Consider the following 15,300-nt stretch of genomic DNA (forward strand, 5'->3'; position numbering starts at 1 on the left):
ACGAGTTTTAGCTCATATCGTCTCCATATACCTACATACATTAAATCTTAAAAAGAAAAGTTTTTATCAAAATTTTAGTTTAACCTAAATTGCCTGCCTCCGACTTATAAGTTCGCGGTGAACTAAAAAGCTACCGAACGGATTTTTATTCGTAAAATAAGAAGTTTCACGACTGTAGTTTGCGCCATGGCGAGGCACGGTCTCCTATGGTTTGTGTGCGGGTAACGTCTCCATACATACATATAATCACGTCTATATCCCTTGCGGGGTAGACAGAGCCAGCAGTCTTGAAAAGCTGAACGTGGCCTATCAGTAACGTCTCCATACAACGTATATTTAAATTGTGTCGTGTTAGTTATTGGTACACGGCCGCGGTGGGATTCGAACCTGTGCCTTTTTGAGCCACACGCATTTTAACCGGGCACCTCACCGACGCATATATATGTATTTATATAGTATATAATAATATGATAATGACTAAAGGCGATGGTAACATATAAAGGTCAAATAATATCACTTGGATTATAATTGTATCCACAAATCTCATGTCTAAAAGGGGTCATATTAAACGCAAAGCGGTTTAATCCGGAAACGGCTGACACCATTTAGAAAATCCTGTAATTTACAAACCAAATGTCGTATAACGGAGTAATTAAGCGTGTGTATTTATTTACATACAGCCAGGCCGTTTGAATAGTAATTGTAATGTTAATTCTATGTTTAGACGTAATTAAAGTAAATGCAATTTGTGTTAATGCATGATAAATAAGAGATTTCAAAATTTCATCAGATAACAATCCAGCTTGGTTATAATTTCTATGTCGTTCCCAAAACTTAATGGTAGAACAGAAAATAAAATTGAAAATAAACTTATATCCAGGGCCGCAAAAGCCACAAAAAATCATCACAAAATGGTGACAAGTAAAAACAATATTCCATTCAAATTCAGATTTTAAATAACGAATTCCGTCAGTGGTATTATGAGGGTACAAATCCTTGATCTTTACCAAATTACGCTGATAAAGACGACTGTTGTACCTAATGATATCATCGTATCTCGTAATAATGGTCACTTACCCAAACTCCAACTCATCCGGCGTCAGCATAACGATATCATCGTCTATGGTCAGCTGGCATTCGGTCTCAATCTCGTCGTAGGGGAAAAATCTATTTGACAACTTGTTCTCTTTGGTTCGGATCACTTTCAGTGGCTTGTTTATCACTGGCCACTCGGACGCTGCGAAAAAAAAGCTAAAGTTACTAGCACGTTCTCTCTTTTTTAATTTTAAAACCTACGCTTGCAAGAGCCACATTATTGTTTTTAATACCAAATGCATGTCTTCTTCCTCCTGGCGTTATTCTCACATTGGAGAGGAGAATGGGGTTTACCCTTGACCATGAACCTGGATTGGGTGAGTCAGGTTTTAACACAAAGCGACTCTCTCAGACCTCCGCAGTCTTTGCTGGGAAACCTAACTCATATTAAATCATCCAAGCAGACAATAGAATCAAATGACATAGAAGAGTTTCCGCAAAGATTATTTCATTACTCGAGCATGGTTAAAACCATTGCATATTCAGCTCATCAATCAGCTGAGCGCTACGAAAAATAGGATGTAAGTTATGTTTAAAAAAATATATGAAAACTTAGTAGACGAATGGAAGCATATTTTCGTTATAAAAAAAAAAAAATTTAAAACTGACTGCTTGACTGAGTTATACATAACCTGACGAAGTTGTTAAATTCTGAACTACCATAATTAAAATAATAAAACCAACGTGCTAAATCAACACATTAAAAGTTTAAAACTACTGCCAAGAGTGATATAAAATACCATCTGTCCGACTTTAAGTCCGCCAACCGATTTCGCGAGGACTCAATTTGTTCTGTTCAACTTTGTGCTAGAAGGATACTTGCAGAATAAGTCCTTAAATCCCTTTATGTTCTCCCTATAGCCATTTGAAATTTGTGATAAAATACCGGTCTTAAATTTATTCTTTTTAAGACTAATATAGGACAGATTTTTTGTTTTGGAAACGAATATCATCCCTTAATGGGAAGATTCCCAAAGGCCACGTTAAACGGATGGTTGGATGTTGGAAGTGGAATTTTATTTCTCTTTCCTAATTAATATGTAATTATTTTTATGCCAGAAAACTACATTATAGTTTGTATATATAGTGCGAGGTCAAAAAGAACATATTTTTTTTTAATAGAAAATTTTCAAATCGAAACCCGTTCAAAAAGCGAACGATACAAATTAACTTTCTTCTTTTTAGCGTATCGACCCTTATTTATGACGATTATAATATTTGCAAGGATAAATTAATTGAGATTCAAATCTTCAAGACTGTTGGCTCTGTCTACCCCGTAAGGGATATAGACGTGATGATATGTATGTATAAATTAATTGAAACTTGCCACCCAATTTACTTTCATGAAATGATATCGTTTATAAAAAGTACATCTGTTTCACATTTTCATTAACATTCTATAACCCTTCCCATTGTGAAAGTAATTACATTAATTACTCTCATTAGGTGCTTTAATCTAAAGAAATATAAATAGAAAACGTATGAGACCAAATATGACGTAAATGGAATGTTATCTATTTAATCGGATTTTAATTGCAAATTGCACGGCTTATTAATTTGGCTCGATTATATTGCTCGTGATCTAAACTGAATCGTATCGTATTATAATAAGGTTGGTATTGTATTACCAATTATTAGATTCGCTCTCGTTGATTGCGTGCGTATTGATTATATGATTTATTTAAACCATGTGTGATGTGAGTGAATCTGTTTTAATTTGATACATACATATGGTCACGTCTATATCCCTTGCGGGGTAGACAGAGCCAACAGTCTTGAAAAGACTGAATGGCCACATTCAGCTATTGGGCTTAATGATAGAATTAAGATTCAAATAGTGATAGGTTGCTAGTCCATCGCCTAAATTACTTGTCTTGTCCAATTTAAGCACAACATTTTTTATTTAATTAAACGCTATTTCTTATAATTAAATTCTTAAAAATTGAAACAAAAACTGACAGCAACAACGTTTTATTTTCGATAGTTTGAAACCCAAACCACAAACATAAAAATCTAGACAAAGATGGCCGAGAAAAGAATAAAGATTGCATTCCACTCAATTTGATAACCAAATAGAACAACAGAAACTCCACATCTGCACTGCATGGCTATGTTTAGACAGATGGAATGCTCCCCGTATGCGGACCTATTGCTACATGACGTCATGTATTTTGCAATATAATTCAATGCAAATTTCCCTCATAATATAAACTGGGAATTCTTCGAGCGCTTTCGCAGATGTATGACCACGTATCTTTTCACTGAATAAATGATAGGAAATCTGTATGACTAAATGATGGGATTGAGATTGCCGTGTGGTTCCCGGCACCAATATAATATAGAATAGGACCACTCCATCTCTTTTCCATGGATGTCGTAAAAGGCGACTAAGGGATAGGCTTAAAAACTTGGGATTCTTCTTTTAGGCGATGGGCTGGCAACCTGTCACTGTCTGAATCTCAATTGATCAATTCTATCATTAAGTCAAACAGCTGAACGTGGCCAGTATTTCAAAGATGCTGGCTCTGTGTACCCCGCAAGGGATATAGGCGTGATTTTATGAATGAATGAATTAGATTCAAATAGTGACATATAAATAATTTCTAAAAGAGATTGAGGTAATAACTTTAAAGTTAAACATCATAATTCCATTAAAATATGTAAGTATTTGATGTTATTCGACCCTGGAGCTACGGTTACCGTGTTATTTTATACGTAATTAATTGAAGAGGCATAGGTATATTCTATCAAAACTTAGTTATCCCGGTTTCCAGGAATTGTTTACCTCTGCGATTTTGGTTTATTAGCTTTTCCCCATTACTTTTGGAATCCAATGGAATTTTCATTATAATATTAATTAGCCGTGTGGTTCCCGGCACCATTACAAAAGAATAGGACCACTCCATCTCTTTCCCACGGATGTCGTAAGAGCCGACTAAGGGATAGACTTGGGATTCCTCTTTAATGTAAATCCCTGCCAATCTAAGGTCTGCCGCGCCGATGGATGCATGGCTAGGGGCGAGCCTAGTCTCGAGCGTGCCACTTCCGCCATGGGGTTGGGCGACCCCCAGGTAATGGCTAGCCTTACCCTGGCATGCGGGGCTCTGCTGGGGCGGACAAATTTTTCCCTAGCGTCTCGTGGGAATCGCATGGATGCAAATTTTTTGAAAGATCACCTAGATGGCGGCGATGGTGTCCGCACCCCATCACGTCTCGTTCCCGGCGGGAGCGGTATGCGGTCTGCTGAAAGCCGCTTTGCGACGATGAATGTAAGAGGAGGAATGAAGGATAAGATTGAGGAAGTATGCCAGATGATGGATGAAAGACGTTTGGATGTGTTGTGCGTGAATGAAACGAAGCGGAAAGGATGCGACGCGACGCAGCACGGCCCTTACACGGCGTATTGGTCTGGAATTTCCAGTACCAGCCGAGGCTGTCAAGGGGTCGGTCTAATTCTTTCTGCACGAATGGCTGAGTGCGTGAATGAGTATGAGTGTGTCAGCCCTCGTCTTCTATGGATTAGGCTGAAAGTTGGAATCACTCGGATCTTCGTTCTAGGTGTTTATGCACCTTGGGATGTGGGTTCGAGGGGTACAACATCAGCAAAAAGCGAAAACGAGGAGTTCTGGAATAGTGTAAGAGAAGTATTGAAAGTTACCAAGCCAAATGAGAAGATTATTATGTTAGGTGATTTTAATGGATGGGTGGGTGTAAAGCGTGATGGATATGAAAAGGTGCTTGGTGCGTTTGGTGACGAAAAGGTGAATGATAATGGAAGAAGTGTATTAGAAATTTGTCTAGAGTGGGATCTTTTTGTGTCGAACTCAATGTTTCAACATAAAGAGATCCACACCTACACAAGAGTGGAAGGTATTTTAAAAGTATGATAGACTTTGTGATTGTAGATGAAAGATTGAAGAACAAAGTGCTGGATACCCGTGCATATCGCGGTGCTGGCATTGACTCGGACCATTTACTGGTGATATCCCGGATAAGGGGTATCTTCAATCGCTGGCGGCACAGGGTAAGGGAGCAAACCAGCGCTTTGGAAAGAGTAAAACTAGAAAATTTGCAAGATATGGATGTAGGTAAGAAGTATATTAATAGACTGAAGGATGAATTTGAAGATTTAGAGGAAATGAGCGATATTGAAGATGGATGGAAGGAATTTAAAGAAAGAATTGTGAAAGTAGCTGTTGAAGTGTGTGGTGTAAGTAGAAGAAGGAAAGGAAAAAATCACAAAAATGCGTGGATGAGTAAAGATGTGCAAGAACTTGTGCGATTAAAGAAGAAAGCATGGCTGGATTTGTTAGCAGCAAAAGCTAACTTAAGAATGCAAGAGGTTATAGATGAAGATGTGAATGAAGCACGTAAGGAATATAAGAAAATGAAAGATTTGGTTAAGAAAGCTGTGATTAGAAAGAAAGAAGAGTATAAAGAGGATTTTGATAAAAGGCTATCAGAAGACTTTCAGTCAAATCTGAAAGTATTCTGGAAATCCGTAAGGTCAGCCCGAGGAAATACTATAACCAGAGAGCTGACTAGGATCAGATGCCAGGATGGTAGCGTTGTGAAAGGAGAAGAATGTGTACTAAAGATATGGAAGGACTATTTTGAAAGTTTATTTGAAAAAAAGGAAGGAAATAAGAAAGATTTCTGCTATAGCGAAGAAAAAGAGAATGAGATGGAAGGCGAAATTGAAATGTTCGAAATTGTGGAAGCACTTAAGAGTATGAAAGCGGGAAAGGCTGCTGGGTGTGATAGAGTGTCGGTCGAGATGCTTAAAGCAGGAAAAGGCGTAGTAGCTAGTCAGTTGTACTGCCTTTTCAATTTGTGTTGGAGAAGCGGCCGAGTACCAAAAGATTGGTGTAAGGCTGTTATCGTGCCACTTTACAAAGGAAAAGGGTCACAGCTGGACTGCAAAAATTATCGTGGTATAAGCCTGCTTAGTGTCGTCGGCAAATTGTATGCTAAGGTATTGATTAATAGAGTCAGGAATGAAACTGATGACAAAATATGGGATGCTCAAGCGGGATTTCGAAAGGGAATGGGATGTACTGATCAGGTCTTTTCCTTGCGGTGCATAGCCGAAAAGTTTTTGGCCAAGAGTCAAAAAGTCTATTGCACATTCGTAGATCTGGAAAAGGCCTATGACAGAGTTGAGAGGAATGAATTGTGGTCAGCACTTTCTATGCATGGGGTGAGCAGTCTCTTAATACGAGCACTGAAATCCTTATATGAGGATTCGAGTGCTTGTGTCAGGATAAACGGAGCGCACACTGAGTGGTTTAAGATTGAGAAAGGCGTTAGGCAAGGATGTGTTGCGTCACCGTGGCTGTTCAACCTATTTATGGATAGCTGTTTGACAGATTTGCAAGAGTCTAAAAGTGGATTAAGGATGAATGAGTTACTCGTCAAATGTCTGCTCTATGCCGACGATCAGGTTATACTGGCGTCATCAGCGGAGGAGTTACAGGAGATGGTAAACTGTATGCATGAAGCTTTAAAAGAGAAAGGAATGAAAGTGAACGTAAGTAAAACTAAAACACTGGTTTTTGAAATGGAGAAAGAAATGACAGCATGTAATATTTTGATTGGAGGAGAAAAAGTGGAGCAAGTGAAAGAGTTTGTATATCTAGGATCAAAGTTTACATCAGATGGCAAGTATGATAGTGATATTGAAAGGAGAGTGAACGCGGGGAACATGGTGAATGGAGCTTTGCATGCCTTTATGAGCAGTCAGAAACTATCCAAAAAGGCTCGACTGGCTGTGCACAGGGGCGTGTTGGTCCCGACATTAATGTATGGGAGTGAAAGTTGGGTATGGCAAAAGAAGCATGAAAGCAGAATAAATGCAGTGGAAATGAGAGCGTTAAGGAGTATGATGGGTGTGAAATTGAGTGACAGGATAAGGAACAGCGTGATAAGGGAATGTTGTGATGTGAAAGAAGATGTAGTTACAGGAATAGAAAAGGGTATGTTAAGATGGTTCGGTCATGTGGAGAGGATGAATGAAAGCAGGTTGACTAAGCAGATATACAAGGAGAGTGTGGAGGGAAAGGTCGGAGTGGGAAGACCTAGACGAACGTATCTTGATCAAATTAAGGACGTCCTGGTAAAGGGTCAGGTCAAAAGTACCCGAAACCGCCGAGCTTGTATGAAGAGAGTTATGAATGTGGACGAAGCGAAAGAAGTATGCAGAGATCGTGGCAAGTGGAAAGAGGTAGTCTCTGCCTACCCCTCCGGGAAAGAGGCGTGATTTTATGTATGTATGTATGTATTAATAAATGTTTCCCTTATCATAACAAATCTCTTTACATTTACAGGTTTCAAAACAAAATAAAAATTCCGTTTTAGCTATCAAACTCTATGAAAATTATCTGTTCACGTCTATCGAACCAGAGTTGACTTATAAAAAAAAAAAACTTACATGGTGGTGGGGCTTTCTTCTGATTGTTCCACACGACGAGGATCTTGACGAGGCTGGGGGTCCTCACGAGCTTCCTCACCAGCGTGAAGAGGCTATCAACGCGGTCATACGTCAATATGACGGCGGTGAACCCTGGCGCTTTGGGGGCGGTCACTGGCAGGAATAGAGGATTCACTGGGCCGTACTGTTGGATAAGATGAAAAGAGATTAACTGGCTTCTTCATGACTGTTGTGCAAGAGAAAGAGATTAAATAAATATAAATAAATATATACGGGACAAATTACACTGATTGAGTTAGCCTCGAAGTAAGTCCGAAACTTGTGTTACGAGATACTAACTCAACGATACTATATTTTATAATAAATACTTATATAGATAAACATCCAAGACCCAGGACAATCAGAAAAAGTTCTTTTTCTCATCATGCCTTGACCGGGATCGAACCCGGGACCTCCGGTGTCACAGACAAGCGTAATACCGCTGAGCCACAGAGGCCGTCAAATTATTGGTTAAGGCGTTTGTTATTGTTTTATTTTTATTTTATTTACGCGGTTATACGTCAGTATGATGACAGTAAAGCCGGGCGCTTTCGAGGCCACGTTATAAGAGAAAGAATTAATGGCTTTCGACTTCATAAAGGAGGTTCTCAAATAAACAATTGAGTATGTACATAGGTTTTAGGAGGTGAAATAAAATCTTTTTTGTTAAAATATAAATTTGTAAACAATAAATTTTGATCTAGGTACTCCTAAAAATAGATTAGGACATTTTTTTTTAATGAATATTCTAATCATTTACTAACATGACAAATATTATATCATGTTCCTAACTATATAAATAATAGTTATAAAAAAAAATAACTTACCAAATGCTCGGGCATGTTCCAGTCTTCATACATCCTAGCAGCTAAAGGGAACACTCTCTCGTTCATTATCTCTAATGTAGTTAGCGTAATTTTCTCTATACTAGCGAAATATCTTTCATACACCCATCTTAACTGCCAATAAAGCTCACCCCGCCTTTCTTTACTTACTGAGTGTACAATCTTCAGTACATTCTTTATATTCTCCTCAGGTACAAACAAAGCTATTCGGTTCCAATCTATGTGGGAACTAAACGGCATCACCACAGAATCCGCTACCACTATTGGTATACATTGTGATGCCAAAATATCCATTAATATAGCATGAGTCAGTCTTGCGCTACGTACAACTAAACAGAACATTCCTTCCTTCAATACGTCAGGGTAATTAAATATTCTCCCCGCTCGATGCCCTGTGTATTCACAGCGTTTACTATGATCCGTGTGGATCGTACCTGTGTTGCACTTGTCAAGTAACAGTAGGTCATTAGATGAAGATGCTATACTTTTTAAGTCTTCTAAGTATTCATCTGGTATATTTAGCTGTGCGGAGATTATTAAAAAGTTTTTTTGATCCGGTTGTGAGCTGTCTATTTTTGCTGCTGTAGAGCTGTAGACGGGGATGGATATATCGAAGCCATGCCGAAAGGACCAGGTGTTGAAGCCTGCCCCAGCAATGATGGCCTTGCCAGTGTTGAGATCAAGGACTGTCTCGAAGTTAGGTGGGGATCCTGACAGCATGTTGAATATGAGGTGATTCTCACCATTGTTCCAGCTGTTCAGAAAAAGGCAAATATTAACTTTTGAAGAATCTCACATGTACAGTTAGTCAGTTAGGGCCAGATAATCTGTACTAAGCCTAAGTAGTCTGTTAATGATAATAATATGTTAAGTTAAGTACATCAAAATTAAATATTTATTTTATAAAAATTGAGCACTAAGTTATAATGGGTAATATGAAGATGGGAATGTATGTAATATCATTTTACAATAAGCTGAACACACAACTCCAACAAATGGTTTACACATTCACTGCTGAAATCTAGCATAGCACATTTTTAAACTAGTTTCAAAACTAATTTTTTAAGCTTAACATTATTTCAATGAATGTACTAAGCAGTTAAGTGTAATTTCAATCAAATACTTTCTTATACCTACTTGGGTACAGGCAAACGCATATTTTTATAAACCCATCCAAATTCACCTCTATTGCAATGTAATAGTTCGATACAGGGTAAGTTCAACTGTGGTTGACTATACTTGATAAACTTTAAAATACATTATAAAAAAAAATCAAACAGAAGTTGCTACAGTCAACCGTATGTAAAGTAACCCTGCAAGGAACTCTATGGTGTCGTTAGATGAATAAACATAATTTGACATAGAATTACTTGTTTTAATTTATTATTAATAACCAAAAATAAGTTCTGTAGGTACTTACTGTTCAAGTGTCTGTAGAGCTTGTGAAATATGTTTACTTGAGAATTTCTGCTGATTCAGGGTGTCTATACTAGGGACTAATAAACACGCCTCGTCTGGGTTGGACGTGTAATATTTACTATGTTTAATTGTATCTAAAATTATATAAAACTCCCTCGAAAATTGGGACAAAGGAGTTCCATTTTCAGTCTGATATTCTTTTAATGGATAAATATATATGGTTATCTTTTCGTGTCCACCTTTTCCACATCTGTACACATCAAAACAATCCCAGTACGTGCAATTTGAAGCACGGACTGACGCCTCCCGAACGACATTCTTTAATCTCACTACTGGAACTCTAGTAGCATCCAAATTCACTGGTTCATGAAAATCTGTCCGTGGCGTATTACCCGAAAACACATTAAACACCACAGTAAACAGCAAAGAAAGCACAATAAACAATAGTAGGCCAACGAAAAACCTATGATACAAGATTTTTCTATACGATGTATACTTTATGTACTTGCTCGATTTTATAAGCGAATCGACTGCCATTTGTGACCTCGTTAGTTACATTTTATTTCTTAATTCAGTTATGGCACCCATTATAAAATAAACTAGATAAATCCCATTCAAAATCATATAACACGATAAATTGCTGCCTCTCGAGACTGACGCAGCGAAGCGACTTGACAATCTTGCCTTGATTTGACAATTGGTACATATTTTTATCAAATGACAGCCGAGGGAAGAATAAAATATGACTTGCCTAATGGCATTGGCACATAACAGACTTCGTCATTGACATTATTGTTCTTCTTTATGGGCAGAGAATCATAAATATACAGAAATGATCAGAGGGCATGGCCCTCGTCCCAAAGTTAAGACGTCAGTAGGCATAGACATAGGAATAGTTAAATGTTACCTAGGCATATTAACTACTGCGAAATTGTCGTTATGTTTATTCATAGTCTACTGGTAGACCTGCGAGAGACGAGATGAATATTGGCGCAGGTTGGCGAGTGCATATTGATGAAGAACAAGACACATTTAACATAAAAAACTGAACATACATGCTTACATAAATAAACAAAGATCAATAAACTAAAAAAGTAACAAAAATTAATGTTATTCGTTTATTTACTTCATGCTAGCTCGTCGGTTAAAAATATTCTTGGCTTGAATGCGTGGTCAACCTTAAATACCTATTCTTCTTTTTTCTACCACGCCCAACATTCACTCCCAAACATTAACAAAACTCTCTCTGCACCACCAATCGAGCTTTTTGGACAACTTCTGAATTCTTATGAAGGATGCATACCTTCATGTTCATCACTCTCTTTACAAATTATTTCTAACACAGTTTTATAAACAGCTGAACGTGGCATATTAGTCTTTTCAAAACAGTTGGCTCTGTCTACCCCACAAGAAATATAGTTATAACGTATGCATGTATGAATTTGTATGTAGTTTTCATCTGTTGTAAATATCGTTCGTAATTTAGAGGTACCAATAAACTCTCATTCCACACTTTCCCCTTACCTTTCAAAACTATGCTGTAACTGTTTGGATAACTTTTGTTTTACGTAGAAGGTAATGTTGTTTGAATTTATTGCGTATACTGCATTCCATCCATGTCACATAAGTTTCGTGTTACCAAAAATTAACAATCAGCATTTGGCTGTATAGTAAATATTATTTACTATAATTAAAAAAATATTTAAAAAGCAAATGAAACGTAACTTGTTTTGCTGTCAGTTTTGTGTTGTGCGTAGTTGTGGTTGAGTTTCTGATGGCTTAATTATTTAAATTATAATTTTATTTTTCAATTCCGTCTGAGTATTTTGGTTCGAGCTTGACCGAAGATGGCACTGCTACCACCAGATCCAATTTATACGATCCGCAATGTCGATAACGTGCCTGTTTATTCACTGGCATTTAGCTTTTTGCCCGGCGGTCTGGAGAGGTTACTAGCCGGTTCGAAAAATGGCTATGTTTATGCATACAACCTTCAGGTAAGACCCATAATAGTATGCGTTAGGAATATGGAATCTTCTTGAACAACTACGCAGTGTTTTAATGTCGTGTACCTCCTTATAGCTTCCATTTTATGCATTGCCTTTTCTTTGTTTACTACCCTCGTTTTGTGACCCAAAAAATAAACATGTACCTACATACACTATTATGCCTTAATTGCTGTGCAAAACTAAATAATTTCTTATTATTTACATATGTATACTGTTTCGTGGCATGTCTAATAACAGTTTTTTTTAAATCATAAAATAGCTTAACTGCCTATCAAAGTCTTTCGGAAACTATGTCTTATAAAAATATAATTCATAATTTTTTCAGACAAACCGTGTGCAGCAGAAAATCCAAGTTGGTCAAGCTCCCATATTGCACCTCATCCACACTGACTCCCGTCTCATCACCCAAGAAAAAGGCGGCAAACACAAGGTCTTCATCTTAACAAACAGCGGTTACAAAGAAGACGCCGTCATTGACATTGATTACCCCGGTTTCTGCCGTTTTGAAGCCAACACAAAACTCGAAACACTATTTGTACCTGATAAAGAATCAAAAATATGCATTTACAATTTCTCCGGAGAAAAGATGGGTTCTTTGCAGCCTGATGACTCTTCACCGAAACTTGGTGACCCGATGTGTTTAAAGTTCATTGAATTTCCAAATGATCGCCCCTGTCTGCTGGTGGGCTATGAAGCTGGGTGGCTGCTGCTATGGGATCTCAACACTAGTCAATGTATTGGAAAACTAAAAACGAATCAATGTCCTATGTCCATAGATTACCACCTCGAACAACAAAGAGGAATGATTGGGAATGTCTCTGACGTTTTACAGATATTTAGTATAGGGAAAAAAGACTTAAGCTTGGCCCATAAGCTGGATGTAAACATTAAAAATCCGGGCATCAATAAAGTACAAACTCGATCGGACGGCAAGGTGTTTGCTTCAGGGGGATGGGATGGTCATATCCGTATATTTTCTTGGTTTTCCTTGAGACCATTGGTCGTTCTGACAGAGCATAAGCAGGCAGTGCAAGATATTGTTTATTCTTCTGAAAAGGTCTCTCTATGGAACGCCAATTTGATGGCCGCCGGGGGGTTAGATGGTGCTATAACTCTTTGGGACTTGTATAATGCCAAGAATTAATTTTTTCTACCTTTGGTCACAGAAAAATTGTTTGTATTCGCTTCACTAGCAGCATAGGAAAGCCAGTGAGTGGGGGTTCAAAGACCTTATCAGGTTGGTGCATGTTATTTCCGACTGGTGGTAAAAGTAGAGTTTTTTTGGGTTTGGCCCGTATCTAAAAGTGGACTTAAGATTTTTAGTTTGCAATGCTATACTGTTTTACAGGTTCATTAAATAACGCTGAGTGTTTATCAAAAGTAGAAGTATTACAGCATCTAAAATTAAAGAGGATGTTAGGACTGCCAGTCCATTGACTCAGAACGAGGCAGCGGTGGGGGAGGCGAGGAAATATTGAAGAATAGGATTGCATACAATCTCTGATCTGCAATACTATTGGTCAATATTATCTGGCATCTCCGTTCCGCCGCCCAGTCGCTCCGCGTGAATTGATAGTAAGAAAAATTTATTCAAATTTATGCCGCTTGTCTTAGATAAATAACTTGTAGTCTAAAATCTAAGATCAGAAAAATCTAATTTATTCTTAAACATACCTTTTATTGCGGAGCCATTGACAATAAGATATTATAATTCAATACTGCCCTTAGGCGAGTGCATAATTAATATGACTTTACCAACATGAAACAGCAATGATTTTTAACATACACTTTGTGTGTTTTGTTGTTTATAAAAAAACATGCCAACTTTAGCTTATCAAACTGTATTTTATAAATACTGTTTCATTGCAAACAGGCATAAACCCTCCCCCTGATGGTGAGCGGTTACCTGAACAAGTTTTCTGTGACCAAAGTTTTCAGCATTTTCTATTGAAATAATAGAAATATAATGTAATTCTGTGACAACTACTTAAAAAAGTGGAAAGAGAAATGTGTGAAACTTCACATCTACAGTATGAAATTTTACAAGCATGCCAGTATTGCCTTTGAAATTAGTGCCGGATAGATATGGCAAGTAATGTGAACAGGCCCTAAATTTATGTGATTGTGGAATTTACCCATAACTTGTAAGCAAGTGTTGCCAAATAAATACAAGTTTACAGTGTAGCTAAATTATTTACCTAAATTTGAGGTGATGAAATAGCCAAACCATCAGATAAGTTATGGGACTTGACCCAGGATAGATACTATTTTTTTAATTAGTTTTTTAGGGCCTGTTAACACACGGAGCCTCTACACCTATATTCCCTCAGTATGGCCAATCCGGTACTGTTTAAAATATAAATTTATAATGAATCATCAATAGATGCTTTAAATAATTTGAATATATAATTTTTTATAGAATGCAATATGCCATTTTAATTAGGTGTAATCGGATCTCATGAATTGTACAAAATGTGGAATTAGAGGCATACTATATCCATGTTATGGCCAAGCGCTTAGTTGTAAGTAAACATGTTGAATATAGCAATGAATATTTTCCAATGAATGGTTTTAGTATATTTTTCAAAGTCGAGACATTAAAAGCATATGGAACTTTTACATTCTTTTTATTTCATCTAAATCTGGCCGCACCCGCATCATAAAATCTAAGCAGTTGCCTACATCATTATATGGGAAGTAGCGAAATTCCTAGTGGTTCAATTTGGCTGTATGCTGAAAACCAACATATATATGTACGTCGATAGGGATCTTTTGGGAATATCCATTAATTCTATTTGAAACTCATATCTGGCGTGGCTTAGTCGCAGCTTTAGTGCCTTGAGCCCTCGATTAATAAAAACAAACAACAAGGAAATAATCACTAGGTCTAAATACAAAGGTATAAATAACATAGTAGATTTTATATACTCGCTAATTCAAGGAGTCATATTATGGATGTATGTATCTAGTTCAAAGAATACCGTTACCTACCTACCAATAAGATTTTTGTTACTAACCACCTTTTTGTGGGTGTGGTGAAGCCTGCTGAAACGTGCGTGAATCATGCACAATTTTGGAGCACCTAAGCACACAATTTATGTTATAACAGGTGTTGTGTATGGTTAATTTTTTTTTCTCTGTAGGTAGGCTTCCCTGTAGAGGAGACTACTCAAATATCTAGCTAAAAATTTAAGACATTCCTATTATGGAAAAAGATGTGAGAAATTTCTCTCACGCAGTAAATATTTATTTCATTTCGGTAATAAAAACGATTTTATATTTGATTGTCTTTAAGTAGGTAGATATAACTTAGGATTATTTTTATAAGACAATTTTGTAACTTGATTGTCTGGGTGTTTTTCTAGAATCCAAAAGAAAAGTGGAGTCTTCTTCTAATATTTAGAGTTTGAGATCTGCCGAAACGACCTGGTATAGAGACAGAAAACTATTTTTAAGTAAGTAA

At 37.2% G+C, this 15,300-nt stretch overlaps 2 protein-coding genes across 2 annotated transcripts in view; one reads left to right on the forward strand and one right to left on the reverse strand.

Annotated features, from left to right (window-relative positions):
- The window catches only part of LOC106137347 (exostosin-2), a 37,280-nt gene extending 26,775 nt beyond the window's left edge, over positions 1 to 10,505 (reverse strand). The window contains exons 1-4 of the mRNA XM_013338158.2: positions 9,830 to 10,505; positions 8,392 to 9,163; positions 7,526 to 7,709; positions 1,078 to 1,237 (exon numbers count right to left, since the gene is read on the reverse strand). Of these exons, the coding sequence (XP_013193612.1) occupies positions 1,078 to 1,237; positions 7,526 to 7,709; positions 8,392 to 9,163; positions 9,830 to 10,365 (1,652 nt within the window). The 5' untranslated portion in view covers positions 10,366 to 10,505. The remainder of the gene's footprint in view (positions 1 to 1,077; positions 1,238 to 7,525; positions 7,710 to 8,391; positions 9,164 to 9,829) is intronic.
- A 1,048-nt stretch (positions 10,506 to 11,553) lies between these two features.
- On the forward strand, positions 11,554 to 14,454 carry LOC106137342 (guanine nucleotide-binding protein subunit beta-like protein 1). Its single transcript, XM_013338154.2, has 2 exons — positions 11,554 to 11,825; positions 12,163 to 14,454. The coding sequence occupies exons 1-2, from the start codon at positions 11,676 to 11,678 to the stop codon at positions 12,979 to 12,981; spliced, it is 969 nt and encodes a 322-aa protein (XP_013193608.1). The 5' UTR covers positions 11,554 to 11,675; the 3' UTR covers positions 12,982 to 14,454.
- Positions 14,455 to 15,300: the final 846 nt, after the last annotated feature.

The sequence above is a fragment of the Amyelois transitella genome, chromosome 8, assembly GCF_032362555.1.
Source record: "Amyelois transitella isolate CPQ chromosome 8, ilAmyTran1.1, whole genome shotgun sequence".
In the NCBI taxonomy this organism is placed as follows: domain Eukaryota; kingdom Metazoa; phylum Arthropoda; class Insecta; order Lepidoptera; family Pyralidae; genus Amyelois; species Amyelois transitella.